At 37.6% G+C, this 26,339-nt stretch overlaps 1 protein-coding gene across 1 annotated transcript; it reads left to right on the forward strand.

Moving 5' to 3' along the window:
* The first annotated feature begins 1,820 nt into the window (after positions 1–1,820).
* On the forward strand, positions 1,821–26,221 carry LOC306860987 (RNA-binding protein 10-like). Its single transcript, XM_079403030.1, has 23 exons — positions 1,821–1,893; positions 2,395–2,468; positions 5,238–5,766; positions 5,959–6,147; positions 7,276–7,345; positions 10,057–10,130; positions 13,653–13,739; positions 14,398–14,458; positions 14,557–14,715; positions 15,939–16,099; positions 16,181–16,278; positions 16,458–16,545; positions 17,925–18,117; positions 18,199–18,284; positions 18,429–18,516; positions 20,354–20,445; positions 21,579–21,761; positions 21,897–22,052; positions 22,290–22,352; positions 23,149–23,325; positions 24,209–24,274; positions 24,429–24,517; positions 24,663–26,221. The coding sequence occupies exons 2-23, from the start codon at positions 2,452–2,454 to the stop codon at positions 24,733–24,735; spliced, it is 2,799 nt and encodes a 932-aa protein (XP_079259156.1). The 5' UTR covers positions 1,821–1,893; positions 2,395–2,451; the 3' UTR covers positions 24,736–26,221.
* The last annotated feature ends 118 nt before the right edge of the window (positions 26,222–26,339 follow it).

The following is a 26,339-nucleotide window of genomic DNA, read 5'->3' on the forward strand; positions in this document are numbered from 1 at the left end:
CTATGCGTTTGCATGCCATGTATGGCAAGCCGTTTTAGCATTTAATCTATAAGCCGTACTAGTATTTATTTTCATGCTACAAGTACTTATTTTTTAGATACTAGTATCTTTTCCATTAAGTACTAGCAGTCAACATGTTCTACACTGCAGGCAACTGATGCAACATTTAGTTAAATTGCATACAATAAAATGCAAAAATCAAGAGTAAAATAATGTGAACCCCTGGGAAATTGGCAGTATTTTCTTTAAGTGAAGTGACATTCAGCCAAGTATGGTGACCCATACTCGGAATTCGTGCTCTGCATTTAACCCATCCAAAGTGCACACACACAGCAGTGAACACACACACACACACCGTGAACACACACCCGGGGCAGTGGGCAGCCATTTTATGCTGCAGCGCCCGGGGAGCAGTTGGGGGTTCGGTGCCTTGCTCAAGGGCACCTCAGTCGTGGTATTGAGGGTGGAGAGAGCGCTGGACATTCACTCCCCCCACCTACAATCCCTGCCGGCCGGAGACTCGAACCCGCAACCTTTAGATTACAAGTCCGACTCTCTAACCATTAGGCCACGACTTCCCCACTTTATGCTTCATCATTAAAACATCTATCTGCATGTTAGCTACTAGGCTACATAAACAGTGAATGCTGAATGTCTTTGTCCATATGAGGGATTTCCTGGAAGTGAGTCTCACTAGTGGAGTTTCTGCATGAGGGCAGCCTCCGACGAAGAGTATGAATGAGAAATTACATGAATTGAGTATTCATTATTGCTCACAAAATAACGAGAATAAATAGCTAAAATAATTAAGAACTTTGAGGTAAACATATCCTTACGTTTTTCTTCAGTGTAGAGAAGTGTAATTGTTTTTCCCTTTTCTTGCAGCTATATTTATTACTATATTTATTCTTAAATACTCAGTTTTGTATATTATAGTGAAATAGTGTCATTACAAAAGTAATATTCCTTATTTTGTTTAATGTTTTTATTTATTGATATATAAAAACAATTATTTTTGACCAAATCGTGCAGCCCTACATGTACAGAAAACCAGTTTTTTTATTTATTATTAATAATGTTTGGCCTTTTTTTCCAAACAAAGAAAATGTTTGTCTGAAAACCATAAGGTTCGGGTTTTGTGTGCCCTGTACAGAACATTAATGTAAAACATTCAGTGTCTGTAGCACCAGTGCTATATGCAAAAACATTAACGTACAGCCCTGATATGATATGTATTGTTTTTATTGGAGGAAAAATAGGAAAATAACAGATAATAAAATTGGTGTCTTATCTCCATCCTGCCACTAGAGGTCACTCGATGACCAACAAACACATTAGACTACTATGTTTATGTAAGTACAGTGTTTACAAAACTGACAAAATAGGTTTTCTATGTGCTTGTGTACAAATAATTGTTTCTTTTCTATGTGGTTTCCACAAAAAAAGTACATTCAACTTTCCGTTTCTTGTCTAATCTCTCTCCTATGTTGCTGGATCATTAATATTCAAATTGATTAGCATACTGGGCAGAAATGCTCATTTTAAAAGAACTAGTATCTATTAAGTTCAGGATATCTCTGGTCTAAAAAGTTACTAGTAACTAAAAAATAAGAACTAGTTCTATTTTGTCTTAACAAGAAGAGTATAAGTAAATACTAGTCACTACTGAAATAAGTACTAGTATCTAATAAATAAGAACTAGTAGCATGAAAATAGATACTAGTACGGTTTACAGATTAAATGTTAAGACGGCTTGCCATAGTCAGTGTGTTTTCAGCCAATCAGCTGGAGAGCTGTGTCCCCGCCTCCCGGACTGAGGCCATCTTACACGGAGCTCTGCTGTGGATACACTGTATCAGTTTCAAGGCTTGTGACGCTGCTGGTGCAACATAGGTAAGTGTCATTATTATGCGATTAAAATACTGTTTTTTAAGTTGTGCGTATGTAGATGTTTGTCACGGTGTTGCGCTGGAGCTCGTGTCCTCTGAACTGATTGTAAGCTGTCACGCGCGCAGCTTGGTTAAATGTATGTTTTCCAGATGCTATTTATTGGGGCACACAGGCATACAACTTTCATTGACGGATGTTGTGTATGTATTTAGATATGTTTTCCTATAGATTAGTGTCAGGATCAGTTTAGCATCTGTAGGACTGAACAACTACTGGATATCAGCGCATTTTACACCCTTTTTTAGTTTTTCCAAATGGCGTTTAAGAAATGATATGCAAATGAGTTTTTGGCTTGGACCAATCCATTGCATTGCGTACAGCTCACGCTACTTTCCGTCCTACCCTTGCTTAAAAAAGATCAGTGGAAGTCAAGTAAAAATCTCTTTGTTTTTATGCATTTTTTAAATGAATGTGAAGGTTAATCAATGCATATTTTGTCAACAGTTGTAAATGAAGCAGGCAGAGAAAGACGTGGGCGTTTCTGTGGACTTGCACTGAAGCATGGATTATGAGAGGAGGTAGGTCAAGAGTCCATCAGCCTGCAGTGTTGCCTTTAATTTTTAATATGAATTTGCATTTAACCACTGGATGGATTTGTGCTTAAATGTTTTGACCTCATTACATAACTTCATGCTGTTATACCTGAATGGGTAAATGACAAATAACCAACATTAACTCTTTTAAATGTACTAAAGATTTTTTAAATTATTTTAATATGTTCCTTGAGGTTTACTTATAATGTTAATAAAGTTTTTTTTTTGCACAAAAAACTAATAAATATGTGGAAAAATGATTATTTCAAACCCTCATTCTGACCATCTGTCTAAAATGACCTGTTTTAAGGGGCGGGTCCTTTAAGGCTTCTCAGTTATCGGCCAAGTGATTGGCTAACGTCATTGCATAGGAAACCGTATCAACGCCCCCTTGCTATTGCATGTGAGTGTTTTGACAACATGATAAAAAAAAAAAAGAATTTATAAAATAATTTACTTATGGTTTGTGATGCGGTGATCTAGTCTAGTACAAATTCATCTTTCAACAAATAATTCTTTAAAAAAATAATTTCTGATAAAAATAAACTAGGACTGCACGATAAATCAAAATGAAATTGAAATTATTAGACGGAAGCTGTGATTGTCATGAGTATCTTTCAGTGAAGCACGGTTCTGTGATCAGTAGTAAATCTCCATCCGAAGGCCAGAGGGCGCTCTCATGCGGAAACTCCAGGTGATGGAGATTTACTACTGGACTGAAGAACCGGCTTTACTGAAAAGATGCGCTTGACAATCGCATTCGATTAATCGTTGAGCCCTAAAATAAACTATCCACTTGTTCCTTTTGCTGGGACCCTTCTGATATCAGTACAAATACGCGAACAAGCTGTTTAAACCAAACGCAAATATAATCAAGTGTCAGCCATTAAGTAGTCTCAGCCTCAGACGTCACGCCCACGGAACGTTGGCTAAACGTCTGATGCATATGGCGCACTTTTCTGGAAACACTTCATGAATGTCGAAGTCGTCATCCGACTGGTTGAATTAAACCGGATTTCCGAGAGATGCATGTGCCGCGTTTATTTTCGATCTGCCGGGAAACAAAGATCCCGTGGCGCCAAACCCCCTCACGAAAGAAAAAAAGCCATCTTGTTTACAAATGTGACGATGAACGCTTATCAGGATCAACTAAACTCTGGATTTTCAAAAGTATGTGAAATATTTAAAGTTCACGGCATAGAATCTTTAAAAAATATCCGAGAGTTTCACTCACCAGTTTGTTATTGTGGCGACATTTCCACGCCCGGAAACGTGACACTAAACGAAACTATGATTGGTTGTTTGACATGTCGGTCAAATGGCCTCATGGGCGGGCCTTGGCCAATGAAAGCGGACATCTATTCCAGACCTTCAGCCGTTAGTCTGAAGGTCTGGCTATGCGAGACTAGCCGTTAAGTGACTGAGCGCCAGTGGGAGGGGCTTATAGTGAGAAGAATACTATTTGTTGATGTCTTGCTCTGGAGGTAGGGTTTATGCAAATATTTGTGCCTGGGCGATGTCATCTTGCACCTCAAATATAAATGAGCCATTTACGTTTTAAGCTATGAGAATTGGTTTGGATGTTTAAATGGTACAAAGCCCTTTTAAATGCCAAAAGATCAAGACAAATGTGATTTTCTTATTACCCCTTTAAGTTCCTGCAGCTGATCACAATTTATTTATTTTTTTAAGTTTACTTAAGTAGTCCTTCTGTGTAATAGATGGATTTACAAATATGGGGACGCACAAGTATTCCATGTTGTCTGAGTTAATAAGATGCCATAAAGCTGCATCTATAACAACTAAGAAGTAGACGGATGTTGATTGAAATGCCACTTCACACTGCAGGATGCTGCTGTCATTGCTGAGTTTAAATGTATTGTATCTGCCACACTGACAGTACATGATTGCATATGCTTGGTTCTTGACTGGAGCCAGATTGTTGATTGTATTCACCCTCAGATCATTTAAGATTGAGATGAGTGTTTCTTCATGGGAACAGATTTAGAGTAATTTATCATCACATTACTTGTTCACCAATGTATCCTCTGCAGTAAATGGGTGCCGTCAGAATGAGAGTTTAAACGGCTGATAAAACATCACAATAATCCACACCTCTCCAGTCTATCAATTAACATCTTGTGGAGTAAAAACCTGCATATTTGGACTAAACTAATCCATCATTAAGACATTAAAATTTTATACCTTTTGCTTCTGGCCAAAAACTCCATAATAACACTTCATCCAGTGAAAAATCCCATCCTATCTTGTCCTCTCATATCAATATCCACCAATATACTCATTTAGGACTGTTTTCACTTGTAAACGGTGCTTGATCTATGCATATTTCTCTCCTGATTCAGACGAGATGTCTTTTTCACTGGAGAACGCAATGTTGTATTTTAGTCAGAAGCAATGGTTTAAACTTAAAAATATCTTAATAATGGATTTGTTTTTTACAAACAAACAGTTTTTCACTTCACAAGATATTAATTGATAGACTGGAGTGCTGTGGATTATTGTGATGTTTTTATTAGCTGTTTGGACTCTCATTCTGACGGCACCCATTTACTGCAGAGCATCCATTGGTGGGCAAGTGATGTAATACTAAATTTCTCCAAATCTGTTCCAATGAAGCAACATAGTCATCTACATCTTGGATAGCCTGAGGATGAGTACATTTTCAGTGAATTGAGTGAACTATATTTTTTAAGCTACAGATTGCCTAAAGCTTTCTCTTTCATTGGGTCATAGGGGCGGTCGTGGTGACCGCATGGGTCGCTATGGGAAAGAGTGTGATGATCATGACTACAGGGACATGGACTATCGCGGCTATGGGCAAAAAAATAGACTGAATAGCAGCTTGACAAATGTAAGACCGCACGAGCCTGGGAGTAGTTTTGAAGCAGTGAGAGACTTTGCCTCAGGTCATTTCTCGAATAACCGACCCGGATTCAGACAAAAGAGAAACCATGGATCCGAAAACAGCCAACTTGGAAAAAGTCTCCTCCAAAGTCCTCCAAATGAGAATATCCACTCAAGATACCAGCAGGATGATAAGGATTATGAGTTTGATCCAGAGATTAATGCACAAAGGAGAGATGTGCAGACATTTAGATCAGGACAGAAGGTCTATCTGGATGAACAAACCCCAGATGAAGGGGAAGAAAATGAGGACGACACCTGGGGCAGAGTTAGAGGGCGGCACAACTCTCAGGGCGAATACAGTGCAGAATGGAGAGCTGAAGAAGACAAACATATCAGACATTCTGCACACAAACAAGTTAGTACATGTATCTCTCTAGAACGGGTTTTGTTTTATATGAATCATGAGTGTACAATCATTAAATCTTAATTTCCTCTACTTGCCTTATATTGTATAAACATTTTAGCATATGCATATTTAAACATTTCTCTTTGATATTAAGAACTTGAAAAGAGTAAGGGATCTAGGATGATTGTCTTCATGATTTAGGGATTTCCTGACCAATCCCAACCAACTCGGGACAAAATAAGAGATGGAAGCTTTCATCATGCTCGGGAAATGAGCCATGAGGAGCCAGAACCCCGTGACCAGGACTACAGGTCTGATACAGAGCAGGTCCAAAAACCCAGCAACATTGTCATGCTGAGAATGCTCCCACCAAATGCAACTGTTAACGAGGTTTGTCTTACTTTTATTTCTTGATATGAATACAGTAACCATTTCAGTAAATGTCTGTGGCATCCTGTTACAACAGAAAACAAAACTAAAATAGAACTGCATTTACTTTGCAATAGACATCTGTGTAGGAGTTGGTGTTTGTTTGCACTCTACACTTACATTGTACATAGTCAATAGTTTTAAAAACATTTTTTGGTGTAATACAAATCATGCTACAAATGACAGCATTTAAAGGAATAGTTCAGCCAAAATAAAAAAAAGAAACATTTCTGAACATTTACTCAGCCTCAGGCAATCCAAGATGTTGATGAGTTTGTTTCTTCATTGGAACGGTTTTGTAGAAATGTAGCATTACATCACTTGCTCATCAATAGATCCTCTGCAGTGAATGGGTGCCGTCAGAATGAGAGCCCAAACAGCTGATTAAAAGCATCACAATAATCCACAAATATCCCACATCACTCCAATCCATCAATTAACATCTTGTGAAGTGAAAAGCTACATGTTGGTAAGAAACGAATACATCAAGACATTTTAACTTCAAACCATTGCTAAAATACACGTCCTCTTCATAAGTTTGCTTTCTCTGGTGAAAAAGTCACCTTTTCTGAATCAGGAGAGAAATATGCACAGATCAAGCACCATTCGCTTCTAAACTAATATGTCAGTGGATGTTGATGTGAAAGGAATAAAAACAAAAGGTGACCGATGTTTTCACTGGAGGAAGCGTTATGGATTATGGAATATTTGGCCAGAAGCGACTACTTAAAGTTAAAATGCCTTAATGATGAATTAGTTTTTTTATAAACATGCAGTTTTCACTTCACAAGATGTTAAGTGTTGGACTGGAGTGCTGTGGATTATTGTGATGTTTTTATCAGCTGTTTGGACTCTCATTCTGACGGCACCCATTCACTGCAGAGGATCCATTGGTGAGTAAGTGATGTAATGCTACATTTCTCCAAATCTGTTCTGATGAAGAAACAAACTCTCTACATCCTGGATGGTCTGAGGGTGAGTAAAGTTTCAGTAAATTTCAGCCATTATCATACTCATTTTGGCCAAATATTTAATTTGAGGTCCTGCTATGAGGTTTGGTGTAGTTAAGCGCTGGTGTTTGATCTTTAGATTCGGGCTCGACTGCAGGAGCAAGGGATCCAGCCCAGAGAGGTTCGCCTCATGAGGAACAAGTCTTCAGGTAAGAAAGCTCTATTAAGGGGGCCTCTTTGTACCCCAGACTGACCTCCAAGTCTCTCTTCCACTGCCTTTTATAACAAGCCTTAACTCCCTCTTGCGTCTGCCTAGTTCCGTGTGTTATTTCAATACAGCCTCTTTCTTCTTTCTCACTTTCCTCCTGGTGTAGTTGAGTTAAGATGTACTGGTGCTTTGAAACCTTCAGGTGTATGTTTCTTTAACTCCCTGCACATAATTTTGTTTAAGCCATCACTAATTATTTCCTGTTCTCTATTGTGTTACTATTTTCTTACCACACCCCTTGTCAGACTATTCTTAACCAGACAACATTCACATAAACACTCCCAATACATCCACAACCATGGGAATAACAGAAACATGTACACTGGCACACAAGCACAAACACAACTACTCCAAGTGCCAAGCTTGTTTCACATGTCCTGTCAGCCTTATCCCTCATCTCACTTTGATTGCTCTTGTCCTGAAGTCTGGGGAAGATCTTGCACCTTACATTGTGTAAGTATTTTGCAATAGCTGTGTTGAGAAGGCAAATATGGCTGACCATTACTTGAGCAATTTCTGGCTTTTTTGATGGGTTTTGGAATTTTGTGTCCTCAGCTAAAAAGGTGGACAAAATAATGTAAACACCATTTTAAAGGTTTTTAGTTGCAAAGGTGAGTCAGTGTAGGTTAATTAGTTTTAAGAGTAAGAGATGCTTTGAGGTTTTATCTGTGGTCTGTGTTCTAATGGATTTACATTTGAAGAAGCCAAAGAATGCCATTAAATCAGTGTTTAGGAAACTCTTCAAATTGTTCCTAATCCATAAGGGAATAGCTATATCATGGGAATCATTATATCTGATGACTGTAATACATAGTTTATTAGGGCTATCAAGCATTTAAAAATTTGAATGTACATTATATGCCGCCAATTAATCACACTTCAATTTGGGCTAAGAAATTACCCCCAAAATATAATTTAAAGTCATTGCTGTGTTAAATGAGAAAATATCTGAGCAGACTTCATACAAATGTAGCTTAGAATTTATTACACCTGAACATTTAAGGCTACAGTGTGGCCATAATATTGTTTTTAGAAGCTGCATCTGAAGTGCAGACATTTAGATATTTCAACTTTCTGTACTGTAAGCTCCTGATACCAAGACAAAGTCCTTGTGTGTGTAAACACACTTGGCAATAAAGCTCTTTCTTATCTTCTGATCTTTGAATATCAAATCAACTACTCTAGTTACATAACAGGGGACCAGTGCCACCTAAGAGGAAAACACTGTTCCCATATCCTGTGGTGAAAACGCCTGCAGCGATACAACTGAGAATGACTTCTTAAACAGCAGGATGAGGTCAAACACCTTCCATGATGTCGCTAATTACCAGATGTAAATGTCATTGTAAAAATCTTCTGTACGAGTTGTTCTGCAAAATGCGTCCCTCTCCTTTTACACCTCAAAGAAGAGCAAGATCCTCTTCTTGAATGCTGCTGTTCCCCGCACTTGTATAACAGCATTCCAAGGACTGAAGCTGTTCGAAGGCAAACCGTGTATATAGATCCTTGATAATGAAGTATTATTTTTTATTATGTCAGTGGCATGAAAGTATTATGGTAGAAGATTAAAGTTCAGGGAAAACTATTGACTTTTAATGCATGTGGAATAGCTATTGCTCACAGTTGAAAGATTAATCAGTTTAATTCGAATTAAAATGGTTATGGTCCAAATGTAATGTCTTTTTTTTAGCAATTACATATCTTATGTTTTGTTTGCAGTATGACTTCTTGGAATGCCTATTTCTAAGAGCTTTATTCTTGATCCAGTGTGAGCAGATTGGCCAGAGACCTTTGTTTAAACAGTCTTTCGGCATTTCAGGCCCACAGGTATCAGCCTGTACTGTACAGACTGTTGTGATTTCAGACAAGTTTAAACCTATAATCAAAATGAGATTAGAGGTATTATAAATTATTAAAATATGCAAATTTAGTTAATCAGGCAGTGTCGAAACGTTTTAAAAACAAGAATCACAAAAGTTGTTTAAGTATCCGCATAATGTTGGATGATTGTGTGTGTGTGTGTGTCTATGTGTGTGTATACACAAATTAAATTGATCACAAGTGACGGTAAAAAAAACAAATCAAATCTATTTCAAGTAAATGCTGTTTTTTGGGCTTTCTATTCATCAAAGAATCTTGACAAAATGTACCATGATTTCCACAAAAATATTATTGATAATAATAAATATTTCTTGAGCAGCAAATCAGCATAGAATGATTTCTGAAGAATCATGTGACACTGAAGACTGGAGTAATGATGCTAAAAATCAGCTTTGTATTTGAAAATGTTTTTTTTTTTTAAATTGTAATATTTTATGTATGCACAAGACTTCTTTCATGTGACCCCAAACTTCTGAACGGTAGTGTATATTGTCCCCAATATATTAGGTTTTGTTGGTGAAGCATCAGGCATCTAATAATTGTCTTGTGCAATTAATGTTAAATTGACTGGTGTTAATAGCAGAGGGACAAAAAATTCCAACCGTTATAGCAGTTGATGATTGGTTAGAATACAGCTATATCTCTTTCTACCATCTCTCTCTCTCTCTCTCTCTCTTTATTTCTCTCTCTCTCTCTCGATATGAAAACACTAACCCCTCACTGCGTTGTTGTTGTTCTGTCATTGTGGCCCGGCGACGGCTGTGTCTCCAGGTCAGAGCAGAGGATTCGCCTTCGTCGAGTTTAATCACTTGCAGGAGGCCAGCCGCTGGATGGAGACCAACCAGGTCACTTCACACTGCACACACGCATACACACTACAAGTCCACACGTGTATGGATATAATATACCCTTTACGCCTGGATTCCTTATGATTTCACAGATTTCGCCATCTCTTAAGAATGAGGTCTGTCTGTTGTCTGTCTAGCACAAGTATCGAACACGGCTACTAGTTGGGTATTTTCTGGAAATGCCCAAGTTCAATATAAATTCAGCAGCGTTCCCCTGAAAGCTCAGTTTGTGTGTGCTATCTCCCGTTTTCAGTCATCTGCCACAGTGTCTCTTGGCAGCCGTAAGATCCTAGCGTGAGACCTGCTCTATATTTTGTGTTTCTCTAGTTGAGTCCACATGGCTTTGAAACGTGTTCCAAAACAGCGTGAAATTTTGGTGTCCCGCTAATGTATCTTCTAATTAAATTATTACCAGTGAGTCCATAGATTAGATGACCTATATACTGAATATCAGTTTGCACGTACGCTAGGAATAAGTTAAAGTGCCCTATCATGCAGTGTGTAACACAGCTTTAAGTGAATGAAAACATCCTGCAAAGTTTTAAATCTGAAAGTGCACCGTGTATAAAGTTATTGTCTCTCAAAAGAAAGAATCGACTCTAAATCATTGAAACGAGTCGTTTTTAAAACGAAGGATGTTGACGTCAACGTGAAACATTAGCATATCGCCGCCCACTTGTTGGTCTTTGCGTGTTGGTCTGAATGAAAATGTAAATTCATTCTTTGCCACAAGGTAGGTTTTGGAGCGGTAAAAATAGCGGTTTCCCGGTAACGCTGTAAACAAAGTAGTGCTGAGCTCACAAATGCTGCTGTATCACGCAAGCAAGATGAAATGGAAATGAGACCAATCAAACCAATTAGCGTCAAATATTAATCGTTGAGTGAATCATTTGGAAGTCGTTGAGCAAATAAGGTAAAAATAAATGCGTAAGTGAAAAGTGTTTTTTGACCTTACATGACCTTATTGGGGAGTCCCAATAACAAAATATGAATCTTTCATAACCCATAATAGGGGCACTTTAATAATAATGATATAATATTGTCCAGAAAAAAATTAAAAATACTTTGAGAGTGTGATTCCTTTGGTCCAGATCTATCTAGGATATGCGACATTACAGAATTCATATCTGCACCCAATACTGTTTCAAAATCTGAAAACTTCAAGAGATAGCTTGACAAAACAGATACGAAAATAGGGTCAGGAGTACAAGGGGCATAAACTGAGAAAAATACAATATTCATATTCTCCACTATTGTTGTTATGTGTGTTATTCTACCATCTGTATCACAACCTTTCTCTAAAATAGTAATATTTAAAGTCCTCCGGACCAATATTAGGACACCCTTGGTTTTAGTATCCGAAGATGAGTGAGATACCACTTCATAAAACGTATTACACCTGCGTATATCCTCCTTTCAAATGGGATTCTTGAACTAACACTATATAAATCTTTCTTCACAAAAAATCCAGAAAACCTGTACATTTGTGAGGGCCATTTAGCCCATTAATATTACAACTCAGAATATTAAGGTCAGTCATAGGTATCAAACAGAATTACTGCATAATAAGACGAAATACAAGTTTGAAAATAAAAGCAGTTGAGTCTACCATTAAACCACCCCCCACCCTCCCCGTTACCATCAAAAAAACAAACACATTCCCATGAACTATGGCAGATCAAACCAAGAACAAACCTTGATCTGCCAGCACCCTTTAATGTGATCCGTGGTGTCAACAAAAACCTGCACAATACTGAAGCACCAACATTTGGCCCCATAGTCACATATTGACTAGGTAGTATTTCTATATATATATTTTTTTAATTATAAAAAATATATATAAAAGGGAGAGAAAGATAAAGAATACAACTAGAAATGTAAATAATATCATAATCAGTAAGCGATACTGTATGCACAATGAACTATGAATTAAGAAGTGAACATTAAAGTGAACAGTGAAAGACAGTCACCTAACCATTTAGAGCACCTCTTCTCCGATTAGACAGCAGATGTCCAGCTGAAGATCACTGAGAGTTGGTGGATGAATGGGATCTGAGAAAATCTCTTGCTTCTTCTGGGGAGTGTAGGTTCACCTTGATTGAGAATGACCTTCAGCGTTGCAGGATGAAGGAGAAAATTCTGGATGCCAGTGTCTCTCATCTCCTTCCTAATTGGCGCAAATGCACTTCTTCTTTTTGCGGTGACCGGAGAAAAATCTGGAAAGAAAGACAGCGATGCTCCGTGGAAGTTTTCACCGGGGCATGAAGTCTGGCGGCCCGCAGAATGAGCTCCCTGTCCGTGTACCGCAGCAGTTTAAAGATGAAAACCCCTGGTTTAGTGCGATCTGAGGAGAGCCTTGTGTACACGCGATGCGCTCGCTCCACTTCAATCTCTTTGCCCGCCAGAGACGGGAGCCACGTCGGCAGCGATCTTTTCAAAAAGCCCATAGGGTCGTCCTTTTCGGCACCTTCAGGCAATCCAACTAGACACAGACTGCTGCGCCTATTGCGATCCTGTAAGTCCACAACCTGCTGCTCGAGCACGGCAACCCGTCTATCATGATCCGCAACAACTTTTTGTTCTCTCATCTCCCCTGTAAGAAGATCCAGGCTAGAGCATAGCGACTGAACAACTGACGTGAGAAGCAGACTCGTTCCGCATCGCCGTCAACTCTGTGCTTAGAATGTCCTCAAAGTGTGTAACCGTGTTCCTCATCTTGTCCATCATATCGCTCGCGGTCAGTGGCTTGGATTTCTTCTTAATCGGAGAAGCCGACGGAAACACCTGTTTCCGATTGTATGCCATCAGGGAAAGTATTAAAGAATAAAACGAAAAAAAAAAACTGCAAAAAGGGCCAAACGTACAGAGCTCTACTCAAGTGCGACTAGGTTCATGAGCACGACACGTGACTCCCTGTTCTTTTTAGTGATTTCAGCTAAAAATCGTCTTTACTGTTTTACTGAAGAACAAAATTCACCTACATCTTAGATGGCCTGAGGGTGAGTAAAGTAACAGCTATGTGTGAATTATCTCTTTAATGCTAGTACGAAGTACAGATTGAATGAGGGAAGTTGTCGTTTATTTTTAAGCATTGAGCTCCTCAAGGAATTATTTTTGGCGCAGGTTTAATAATACATTCAGGTCTTTATTCTACATGTCCCGTCATCGCTGTATGAGTTTGCTTTCATGAAACTTCTGTCTTGATGTTTTATTTAAGGCTTAATGTGGGTTTCAGGGTGGGCAGGAGTGAGCGTGACATGTTTTTGTTCCCCTGAATGGGGGAGGTTGAGGCTTCTGGCCGGAGAGGGTGTCCGCACACACTCTCTCACACGCAGGCCGGCGCGTCTTTCTGAGTCCTCTCAAGCTGATGGTGATATCTGTCTTCCTCTCTCTCTTTTATCCAGTCTTCTCCTCCCCTCTTGTGTGAGATGAGGTCTCAAGTGTGCCAATTCCACCCTGAAAATGATATTTACCATCTTTTATTCTTTTGTCCCTTCTCTTCCTGTGTCTCACTTTCAGAGAGTGCTCACTATATTGGGACAGCGTGTGTCTATGCACTACAGTGACCCAAAGCCCCGTGCTAATGAAGACTGGCTCTGCAATAAGGTAACTTTCATAATGTTCTTTATTTCAGTTTTATTAGTTGTTGAAAAAGTATGCCTTTTGAGTTTAAAAATGAAAATTCTGTCATTTACCATCATGTTGTTCCAAACCCATTTGGAGATATTTTTATTGAAAACATGAGATATTTTTGTCCCTAAACTTTCAAAAAGTACATACATTAATTAATCCATATAAATTGAGCAGTTTAATCCAAGACTTCTGAAGAGACACTTTCAGATAGCATCGTACGATTGAACAAATTTGATTTAGGCTTTTATTTACATATGAATTATGTTGATGATGTCACAGTAATAATAGATCAAGTGTGAAAAACATTCAAGTAATAGTGCATTTTTTTGTATATTGATCAACATTTAGAGTGATTCAAAAGACTTGGATTAAACTGCTCGATTTACTTGGATTACTTTTACGATGTCTTTATTTTTATTTTTTTAAGCATCAAAGTTTTGGTGGAATGGAGTTTCGGTGGAGGGACAACAAAAAATATCTTCATTTTTGTTTAAAATGTATATAAAAAAAATTATTGTGGATTTGGAATGGCATAAGGGGAAAATAAATGATGGCCGATATTTAGTTTTTTCCCTTTAAGTAAACAAAATGTTGTCTTGTTTTTTCCCCACACTTTTGTTTTGATGGACAGTGTGGAGTACAGAACTTCAAACGAAGAGAAAAGTGCTTCAAATGCGGAGTTCCAAAATCAGGTGTGAATTCAAATTCATTTGTTGCAGTTATTTGTGACAGCATGGCAAAAACATGTTTATAAATGTATATTCTTGTGCATATGGCCCTTTGTTTTCAGAGGCTGAGTTGAAACTGTCTCTGGTGCCAAAGAGTTTACCTCTGGGGCAATTAAAGGACTCAGCTCAGGGTTTACTGCCCCTTCCTGCCATATTCCAGACAGCAGCTCCACTTATCAGCTTAACTTCCTCATCCCCCGCTGTCGAGGTGGCCAATGACAGTAAGTTATACACACATTTACAAGGATAGTTCTCCCAAAAATTTAAATTTGCTGCTAATTGATACTCGGTCGCCATGTTCCTGGATCAACATCTTTTGTTGATCCTGGGTCAACATTACTGTCCAAAAATATAGACTTAACCCAATCCCTACCCCTAAACCTAACCCTTCTCATAAATTATTCCTAAAATCAGTGGGAAATGATTGCTGAGCCAAGATGTAGATTACTTTTTAATACCCATAATGAATACCCATGTCTCCTGATGATATATTGAGGTCTTATGAAGCGAAACGATCAGTCTGTGCAAGAAACTGAACATTATTTACAGCATTATTACCTGTAATCCAGAGCCTTAGGCAAACGGTCCGGAGTGATGTTCGGTTCGTGAACGGATCATTCTTTTGAACAGGTTCTTTTTGGTGCACTAGTTGAACCAGTTCACTAAATTGGACTGAACCAACTGAAGCAGTTCACGGCTTGAGCAGCACAGATCTACAATTTATTCAATCAAAACTCTTTTTCTGACATGCCTGATAGTCACTATGACTCGAAAAGAGCTAAAGTACTGGCGTATCTGTTCCTATGATGCTGACACATTCAGCGCTCCAGTTACTCCAGCAGTCACTGAACTGAGGAAACAGTTCGACTTGGACCGAAGACCAATGAGCCGGATGTGTGAACTGTGCAAATGAACGTTTTGATGGTTTTTCATGGTTTATGTAAAAAGATGAGCTAATGAAGATCGGTTTATTCACTTTATATGCTTTAGACAAGTAAAACACCTGCTTTTTACATAATTATCGGGTGCTTTGTTTGTGACGTTATTGCGTGATTACCTAAATTAATCAATGATTTGAACTAGTTGATTAAAACAAACAGTCCAAAACTGGTCCACTGGAACAGTCCACCAGTTCATGGAAAAGATTTCCCCATTTCCCGAGACTGCAAAGATTATTTTTTTTTTCATAAGACCTCGTTATATCATCAGAAACCATAGGTATTAATTTAGTGTTTGACTCTCAAAGTGACGGTAGCCATTCAATTGCATTTTATGAATCACCAAGGACCACAGTTTCAGTTGAAAATCTTAACTATTCTGCTGAAGAATAAAAGGATGGTCTGGGGGTGAGTACATGAACAGCAGATTTTCGTTTTTGGGTGAACTATGCTTCTTAACACTTTCATCTGGGGTAAGACACTGTATTCACATCTATCCTCTTCAGCTTTGATTTTGAGAAATCTGGGATCCCATACAACGTTGGAGGCCATTTTGTCTGCTCTGGCCCCGTTTGCTTCTCTCTCACCTTCAAATGTACGGCTCATCAAAGACAAACAGACGCAGCTCAACCGAGGGTTTGCTTTCCTGCAGCTCACTACTATTGTAGTAAGACGATGACACTACTTCTGTTAGCGTTGGCTATCGTGGCTACAAAACATATGTTTAAGACTAATATGTGTGTTTTAGGAGGCTTCACAGCTGCTTCAGATCCTCCAGTCCCTACAGCCTCCTCTCTCTATCGATGGAAAGCTCATTTCTGTGGAGTTTGCCAAGGGCTCCAAACGGTATGAGTTCATGATGTTCTGATACTGATCCTGCAGCGTAGCACTGACGTCATTATTGTGTAATAGGAAAATGCAGTGAAGCCACACATGTGAGAGAATATTTACAGAACACCTTATTACTGTAATAATGCTTTACATGAATGGGGTAGAGTTTTATGAGCTCTCTCTCTGTCTCTCAGTGATGTTTTTCTGACAGATGGGAATCGAGTGAGTGTGGCGACAGTAGCGAGTACAGCTATAGCTGCAGCTCAGTGGGCCGTCACTCAGGTACCCACAACACTGGGAAATTAGGCTTGATTAACAACATAAATGCTACTATGGAGGAAAAAATCAACTTAAGGATGTTGATTGGTTTAAAATGAAATTGCACACAATGTTTAAATGTAGCAGCAGACTAAATTAATGTCATTTTGTTCTGCTTATGCTATAGTTACCACATGTGCATTTGTCTACCTGAAGATGTTTTTGGGCTGTGACTGTTACAAGTTAAAAAACTACTGATATGGAACTGTTATATTCAAACTTGGTTCTATTTCATCTTGACCAATAATTTTAGAAAAGCTGATTGTGTTTGTTGAATATTACCACAATACTGTACTAGCCATTTGAAGTAGTGTTGCACTGATTTTATTTGTATTTTTTTTAAAGAAAACACTGAAACCAAGATATATGTTTCAGTTTGCCAAATTCAGAAAATTAAAATAAATTGGATTTAATAATGAATGAATTAATTACATTTTTTTTAATCATCAACACTCAAGTACAAACTGGGTTGTTTAGAAACATTTAAATTGCACATAAGGCAGTTTTAATAACTTTTTCATAATATAATTAGATCGTTTCTACATTTATTGTTGAGAAATAAACATTTTAATGTGGCTGTAATAAAAATTGGTCATGTCATACATTAAATAATGAAGACAGGTAAAGTAAAAATCAGTGCTGTCAAATGATTAATCGCATTCAAAATAAAAGTTTTTGTTCACATAATATATATGTGTGTGTGTGTGTGTGTGTACTGTGTATATTTATGTATATATAAATACACACACACACAGTATATATTTTGAAAATATTTAGATGTATTTACATGCAACTCTTTTTTTTCTGAAATCTATACATGATATATACATAATAAATATAAACCGTACACATGTTATGTAAACAAACTTTTATTTTTGATGATTAATTGCAATTAATCGTTTGGCAGCACTAGTGAATATATATATATATATATATATATATATATGAATAAAAAATATAGTGCACATATTTAGCAAAATACTCCTTTCTAGAGTTATTTTTATAGCTGGCTAATGAGTTTATGGACATTGAATGCCATGTAATGTTATAAGACATTGTTTACAAGCTGTTTCATTGATGTCCTTCTGCAATTGAAGCATTGAGTGATTACATGAAACACATTAAAGAGCACCAAAAATGAGAAATCAATATTGTCAACCCAGACCAGTGCCTATGCTGCTGACATGTTTACCTATAGTAGTTTGTCCATGTTGTTTGCATAAAATAGACACTCACTCAGTCAAAATGTGCCATTGGAGAAGCACAAATTAAAGAGAAAAAATAAAAATCAATGTTGAGATGTAAACTCCTGTTGAGATGGTGACCACTGGTTATTGTTCCAGACGGCCCAGCTCTCGGCAGCAGCTCAGAGTGGTGATATCGGTGTGCACCAGCAGGGGGTGGCAGCAGCTATGTTTGGACAGGAGGCTGTGCAGGTTGTTAGTGCAGAAGCGCGAGCCTTTAAAGGGCCAGTGTCTGCACTACTGACCAGCCACACAACATTAGGTGCTCCTGACGGAGGAACAGCCTCTACAGGTATAACCACAGCTCACTTACATCTGCTGTCAGCACACGAGTCTTGTATTGCAGTAAGTGTGAATGTGCATTTGATTACAGGGGAATTGGGTGCTACCTCCATATTGGCGCTCGTAGCATCCCAGAGCCAACTTGTCACCACTACAGCCTCCACACAAGCCCATCAGGTAGTGTTCTGTTATTCCTGTTCATTCAGAAGTTTATTTGCTTTGTTACTATTAAGTTTCAAGCTTTTGCTTATCTGAAGCACTAATTGTCTTTATACTCTGTGTGTGTGTGTGTGTGTGTGTGTGTGTGTTTTTTTTTTAAAGGCCCTGGTGGAAATAATTGGGAAACCTCTGCCTGCTACCCCAAACCAGCCTGCCACACCTGGAACCGCTCTGGAGTGCCAGCAGTACCGTAAGCAAACCACCCACCCGTTCAAACCTGTAAGACCTTTGTTCATCTTCAGAACACAAATTAAGAAATTTTTGATGAAATCCGAGAGCTTTCTGACCCTCCATAGACAGCAACACAACTACCACGTTCAAGGCCCAGAAAGATAGTAAGGACATCGTTAAAATAGTCCATGTGACATCAGTGGTTCAACTGTAATGTATGAAGCTACAAGAATACATTTTGTGTGCAAAGAAACAAAAATAACTTTTCAATTTGTGTTCTGACTATGGTTGGGAATCGAAAATCGATTCTAATTCCAGAATGGGATAAGGACAGGAATTGGATACTTGTTGTAAAATAAATTTTGATTCCGCCTATCGATTCCTGTTTTATTTATTTATTTTTTTCGCCCTCTGTGAGGACCCGACCTAGCAATCTACCAGGACCTTGCTCGTTGATCTAAGCGCTCCAAAATTTGGCTACACTTGCGATCAGAAGCCGAAAAAGCAAAGTAATATTTGTGATCAGCTAAACATGTTGCAACAACATTCAAATAATCACAGAAGTACTGGGATAAATGTTTATAGTTCGGATATAAACTCTGATGTGTTCAAAATAGAGTAAATCGCCTTTTAAAGTAATTTGATACTTCAAATAAAGATTTATAAATTACATTATGCCAGTAGGTGGCGAGAAGGGGTTGTTAAAATGTATTTGTAAGTCTTTGAATCATTTAAGAGATTAATTCAAAAATTCATCCAATAATAAAACAAGTAAATCTTGAGTGAGTCATTGTATGATTCGTTCATAAATTACATGTGCTTTTTAGTTGTCTTTTTTTCCTTCAGAATCGTGAGAACCACAATCTCCATTAAAAAAACCCTAAATTTATCCAGAATCGATTCATGCAGCTCTATTTTGCACATGAACAGCTCTTAAACAAGTCTGAGGCTGCTGATTTTTGTTCTTGGTATTCGGCTGCAACTACATGGTTTGTAAAAAGAGACCCATAGTAAATATGTTTGATATCATTATTAATCACATTGGAATCCAAACTGGGAATCGGAAGCAATAAGCAGAATTGATCAAATTCAAATAATGCCCTAGCCTAGTTCCAAAGATGAACGAAGGTCTTATGGGTTTGGACATGAGGGTGAGTAATTTTGCTTGAAATTATCACAATTACTGATCATGATGATTGCAATAATTCTGATATAATTTCTCAAATGACAACAGTTTCACCTATAGGTACCTATAAGCATGGTTTACTTTACCTCATCTAATTTTACCTAATCATTTATCATAAATATAAACACACTTTACATTATAAAAACTGGTAAAAATCTAAATCTCTCAAAATCTAAACAGCAACATTCCTAATATTAAATCCAATTATACTGATGTCTTTGTTAAAACAACAAAAAATAATTTGTTTTGTGGCACAGAGGGGCATAAGTGCATTTATTCAGCAGCCTCAGTCGCAAACAATATAGATCCATGGATTTATTACAGTTTGTCCCGGAGAAGGTTTGATGGCAGATTTAGTCACAGCAAACCGCGTAAAAATACAGCCGTGTGAAGGAACACACACACATTACACTTTCATTTGAGCTGAATATCTCAGTGGAGATGGTTAAACTCCAACTTAGTTCACTTAGATCATCAAGCATAATGTGTTTGTCTATATTTGTGACTCTGATGAAGTTAATGCAGAAAACCAAGCAGTCCCAATGGGTTCACATACTTTTTCTAGCCGTTTAATTTAGCGTTGATGTTTTTAAGCTGACCTGATGGATTCCTGTGCATATTTGGTTTCATATGAATGAGGTGCATCAGTTGTATTTCCTCTTTCCTTCAGCGGATCCTGACGTGTCCATGTACCAGTACGACGAGGGCTCTGGCTATTACTACGACCCTCTTACAGGCCTTTACTATGACCCAAATTCACAGGTAATGAAGTCATTAGCTTGCTCAGGAGTCTTTAGCCCTATTCGGACAGGACTAGTTTTCTAAAGTACGTTTGAGTTCCGATTCTTATCACCCGATAAGATTTTTTTTTTTAATAATGCATGTACCAATTCGAATGGGACTCCCGTCTCCGTCTTTATTACGGAGGTGGGAGGGTCTGTTTCGTACATCTGGGCATCAGCGAGATCACATGCTCTATATGTGTGCATTGTGTGTTAGTCATTCGGATTCATTACCATTAGTATAGCCACAGATTTACTACAAATACCACGGTGAAGCTATATGGCTAGTATGTGTGTGGTTACTTTTTAGTTTAACTATTTAATTTTTTAACCATGTTTAATTTTCATAAAGGTACATATGTAATTGCATGCAGTAATGAAGGCGAGTAATGTTAATCTTACCTGACGCTAATATTACAGTGGCCAGTCTTAACAGTTTACATGATCTGGCTCTTGATTTTATTATCGTTTTATTTCTTTGCCAGGAGGCAAACATATCAAAAATGTGCATTAAGAGCATCTACGGTAATTCACGTTGGCCAAAACACACAAGGAAACGTGTTGTAAAAAAAAATATATATATATATATATTGTTGGCAATCACAGACATTCGCATTCGTACGGGATTAGTTTTCACGAAGTTTGCAGAAAAACAATGTAATTTGCTCTGGAATTGTTACAGAGGTTGTGTGAGAAAATCACGTGGCAGATTCGGATGGGATTAAAATCGCAAAGTACGTCTGAAGTATTTCTCTAACGACCCCCTGGGAAACTAGTCCCGTCCGAATAGGGCTTTTGGTTGTTTTTGAGCAGAAGTATCCAATCCTGTTACTGGAGGGTCCTGAAGTGTTCAACTTCAACATATTTGCCTGGACATTTCTAGACCTCGATTAGCTTGTTCATGTGCGTATAATTAGGGTTGAAGCTAAACTCAGACAGTGATCCTCCGGGAGCAGGATTAGACACCCCTAAATTTAAGAAATCTTAGTAGTTGTCTTTATTTAATGACCAGTCCGTCATGCTTGTAGGCTTAATGAGCAACAAACCAAAGCTTTTTATGCAAGCTCACTGATACTGATAATGTTGCTGTTTGTTTTTGTGATCATCTTCTAGTACTACTATAATCCCCATACGCAGCAGTACATGTACTGGGATGGGGAAAGACACACGTATGTTCCTGCCCCGTCACAGACGTCCGATGACACCACAGACGCAGGAGCGATCTCTGACCTTACAGGTGCTCCCAACAGCAGCAAGGACAAGAAGGACAAGCCCAAGAATAAGACGGCACAGCAGGTACAGCCTGCTGTTAAAGTGTCAGAAATCAGAAACCCTCACTGCTTGAGAATCATCTCGCACGTTCAGGTGTACCAATAGAGTGTGAGATTTCAATAGAGTATCTCTTCCTGTTGTGTGTTTGCTTTTCTTTAGATCGCCAAAGACATGGAGCGGTGGGCCAAAAGTCTGAACAGGCAGAAGGAGAACGGGCGAGTGGGCACTAGCTCTCGACTGATGGCACAGGGGAGACCCGATGACAGACGGGAATCTGCCAGCGCCGACGCAGGCTACGCCGTCCTGGAGATGAAGGTTTGGGTTTTTACACGTCTGATTTAATGCCAGGCTTTTAAAATGCCACCTTTTTCATTTATATAACTCGTAGTTGATCGGAATACTACCGACCTTATTTTATTTGTAACATTGTTCTGTTGTGTTTCCCTGTGCTTGTAATGTGTGTATTTTTACTGGCTGTTCACTTAGCCTAAGAAAGTTCAAACATTATTAAAGAGTGGTGTTTTTTTGTGTTTTTTTTTCTCCTTTCCACAGGGTGCCTTGCTGGAGAGACCTCCGATTCTGATGGAACAGATCAAACATCGGGAAGAAAGAGAAGTGTGTTTTGTCTTCCTTTTTCACTTTTGTTTTGTTATTGCTTTTTCATTGTTATGGTATGGTGTTTGGTTTTTGTTTTATTTTAAATTGCTTCATCGTTTTTGTTGTTTTGATATGCTTCATTGTTTTTGTTTTTTGAATTTTGATTGGCTTTTCGTTCTTTTATTTTAAATTTGTTCAAATGTCTTGTTTTGTATATGTTATAGAGCAAACTTCCAGAAGAGAGAGACGTGTGGTTTTGTTTTGTTTTTTTGCTATTTTGTTTTTTATTGTTACCTTTTTACATTTTATATTTGTAATTTGTTGAATTATTTTTGTTTTGTTACAGTATGGCTGTTTGTTTTATATTTGACATTTTTGTTTTTTGTTTTGGTCTGGTTTATTTTGGTCTAATGTTATGATTTTTGGTTTTGATTTTGTTTCATCTTACTTTACATTCTGGTTTTATTTGTTGAATTTCCTTTGTTAGTTTTGTTACATTTATGGCCTTTTGTTTTTGTATTTTAAGTTTTTAACATTATATACAAAGCGGTAAATATAAACAGCAACACAAATAAAGAATCAATTAAACAAAAAGTGTTTAGCACAAGCAAAGCAGAGACATAGCTTTGGTGTTTATTTGTATTCAATTTTACTTGTTTCATGTGTTTGTGTTCATCTTGTTTTCTATTTTGTGCATTTTACCATGCGACTTGCATCTCCTATGTTGTACTCTGTTCGAAAAACCTTTTCTATTATTGGCACTGCAGTGTTATAAAAATAAATGTTTCTGTCTGCTGGTCTTGTCTGTCGGCAGAGTCCTCCTCAGGGTCTGGTGGCAGGATACAGTGGAGAGACAGACAGTGAGGAGGAGGCCGGAGAGAGAGAGGAGAGGCTGACAGACTGGTCTAAATTGGCCTGTCTGCTGTGCAGGAGACAGTTCCCCAGTAAAGAGGCTCTGATCAGACATCAGCAGCTCTCTGAGCTACACCGGGTGAGTCCTGCACGTCACACGATGCCTTGATATCTGCCAACATGAGCCATGCCACTTCTGATTGCTTTTATAGACCTTATGTAGAAATTTGTGTGAAGCTCCTTGATCAGTTATAATTTCCACAGCTCATGTCTGGAGTTGTTGTCTACTAAATGCTGAATTGGGTGGTTCATCAACAGAACAACCCAAAATCACATTAGAAAATAGCACAACCCATTAAATAGATGTATATCTATCCTCACAGCCTTGCCTTCATTCTAGTATATTGTTCTTCATGAACTTTTATGGAAATAAGTTAAATGAATAAAAATGAGTCAGAAGTAATCAGCGTTATTACTGTTAACTAAAACCTTTTAAAAACTTTGTAAATTAAAGATGAAATCAAATTAAATATAAATATTAGATGAAAAACATAATTGAATTAAAAATAAATAAATTGAATTTTAATTAAAAAAATGCCTTGGCAACTTGCTGAAATAAGTTACATTTAAGATAAAAAGTTATAATTTCAAAAGCACATAACAATGTTACAAAAGCATAACTAAAATGAAAACTGCAATATATAAAAAATAAAGCTAAATCATGTTAATGATAATATATAAAAGTATAAAAAAAAATACTAAAATTAAATTGACAATAACTAGACCAACTGTATTAGCTTTGCATACAGTACAGGGATTCCCAAGCCCAAATGCAAAATAACGCTTGTACTAAATTGTTCTGACACTGTCTGATTTTAAAATTCTCATTTTGGTTATATTTTTAGAGACACAAATTATAATTAGGCTGCAGTAACTAACCATAGTACTCTGAATGTAAAATAAATAGAATAATAGTGTATATTCACGTTGTTGATTTTATTTATTTTTTTATCAATGTTCAGCAAAATCTGGAGCAGAGGAGAGCCGGACAGGCTCAGTCAGAGACACAAGAGCGATCAGAAACAGAGGTAAATACTGCGCTCACCTTGTTCTGAAAGCCCTGATTACAGTTCCTCTGATATCTAACTACCATTTCTAAATATAACTGGCATTTCTTTCTTTATAATTCATTGCTTTGACACTTTTGAAGTATTGACCTCTGGGTGGCGCTGTTCATTTTAGCTGAAATACAGGGACCGGGCAGCAGAAAGAAGAGAAAAAGGGTCCGTTCCACAAGCACCAGATGCAAAAAAGAGGAAATTCAGCCCCGTGTAAGTTCAGACTTCATATATACTGTCTGTTAAATGCATAGCTGTCACAGACATAGTAATACCATGATATCTGGGGGTGTACTGTGGTAATACCATGGTGTTTTGAGGATAATGTCTTATTTTTGCTCTTGCTCATGGTTCGCAGTGGCGTGGGATCCCTGATGCTTCCTGGAAGGATGGAAAAAGGCTTTTTCACTCGGAAGCTGCCAGTGGAATAACGTCAGTCTTTGGACTTGCTTCAGTGCTAAACGAAATGTCTCATGAGCAGTTTTTAATCATGTGGTGCAGAACACGTGCACAGTGCAGCTAAGAGACCATCATCAGGATGAGAATGATATACATTTTATATAACAATCTGCACATTTGCACATTACGTCATGGGATTCAGGTTGATTTAAAGAAAAACCCTCAGGACCCTGAGAAATACAAAAGCTCCTATTGATAGCACACTGTTACTGTAAATGCAGTCCAGCTATGTGACATTCATGGACTTTAGCCCATTGTCGGCTTCCCAGAAAGCAATTTGTGAATATTTACAGAGGGCATGAATTTATGAAACATTTTGCCTTTCTGGGAAGCTGTGAAAATGATGTCAGGACGGAAAACTTGGATAATTCAGATAATTCGGATAATCTTTTAATACGTCTTTTTGTCCCTTTAAGTATGATTTGAATAACAGCCATCAAGGGCCCTGAGGAGAAGCTTTGCTCGTAAGTGTGCTATGCATTTGCATGTCTTGTATGACATGAGTCTATGCAGAAATGACAGACAGCAGCTGTCTGTTGACTTCCACAGTAGATTAGACTTCAGATTATCTTGACAGGCACAGCAGATGATTATTGTTTACCTATATGAATTTTTATTAACCTGATTTTCAGTGTATATGTATCATATTATATGACTTAGACTATATAAAATGTGTAAGATTAAATAAGCTGATACTTTTTTTTTTTTTAAATGTGAATTTAAGGTGGACTGAGTGAATTCGTGAGTATATGTCCTTATGAGCACTAAGTGCCGTTATGTTTTTTTTTTTTTTTTGTCGTTTATGCATAGATAAAATTCATGTAAATGATTTTCAGATTTTTAATTTTGCTTAAATGCCATCAGAAAAGACTGAAAGCCCATTTTAGTTAAGTTTGTTTAAAAAATGGTTCCTAATGAAAAATGATTAGTAACTTTTTTTTTTTTCTTCATTTTATGTGAAGATCGAACATACTGTATGAATATTGAGAATGTGACACATTGAAAGGATTTCAGAGGATTTTTTTTACAATTATGTCTAAATGCAATAAAAGAATGTCACAAAAACGTGTCTATAGGGGTCTTATTTCCCCAATTCAAAATCATAAGAAAATCTGATATACTAATTTACTCGATTAATTAAATAAAAAGAAAATTGAACTTATTTTTTATTGGTTAAGATTTTCCAGAATCAGGATTAGCTTTATTGCCAGGTATGTTTGCACATACGAGGAATTTGTTTTAGTGACAGTAGCTCCACAGCGTGACAGAATGACAGCGACAGGACAGGACATCGATAATAATAATAAAAATACAAAAAAGTACAAATATACAAAATGGACAATATGCAAAATAGCACAAACACAATATACAAAATAGACAATTCGGTATGTACGTGTATGTTAGGTGCAAATTTGAAATGTAATAAGTATGTGTGTTAAATAAAAAGTATGATAATGTTGTATGTTTCATGTTTATTGTTAAGAGTTCAAATGTTCTTGAGATGGATTGCCTGAGGGAAGAAACTGTTCCTGTGTCTGGTCGTTCTGGTGCTCCGAGCTCTGTAGTGTCGACCAGA

The sequence above is a fragment of the Barbus barbus genome (assembly GCF_936440315.1).
Source record: "Barbus barbus genome assembly, chromosome: 41".
Lineage (NCBI taxonomy): Eukaryota > Metazoa > Chordata > Actinopteri > Cypriniformes > Cyprinidae > Barbus > Barbus barbus.

What these genes read in the sequence shown, in the direction of transcription:
- LOC306860987 (XM_079403030.1), top strand. An exon ending in CTCAGTGGGCCGTCACTCAG is followed by an intron (nt 16,546 to 17,924) that starts GTACCCACAACA and finishes TTATTGTTCCAG; the next exon opens with ACGGCCCAGCTCTCGGCAGC. An exon ending in AGAATAAGACGGCACAGCAG is followed by an intron (nt 21,762 to 21,896) that starts GTACAGCCTGCT and finishes GCTTTTCTTTAG; the next exon opens with ATCGCCAAAGACATGGAGCG.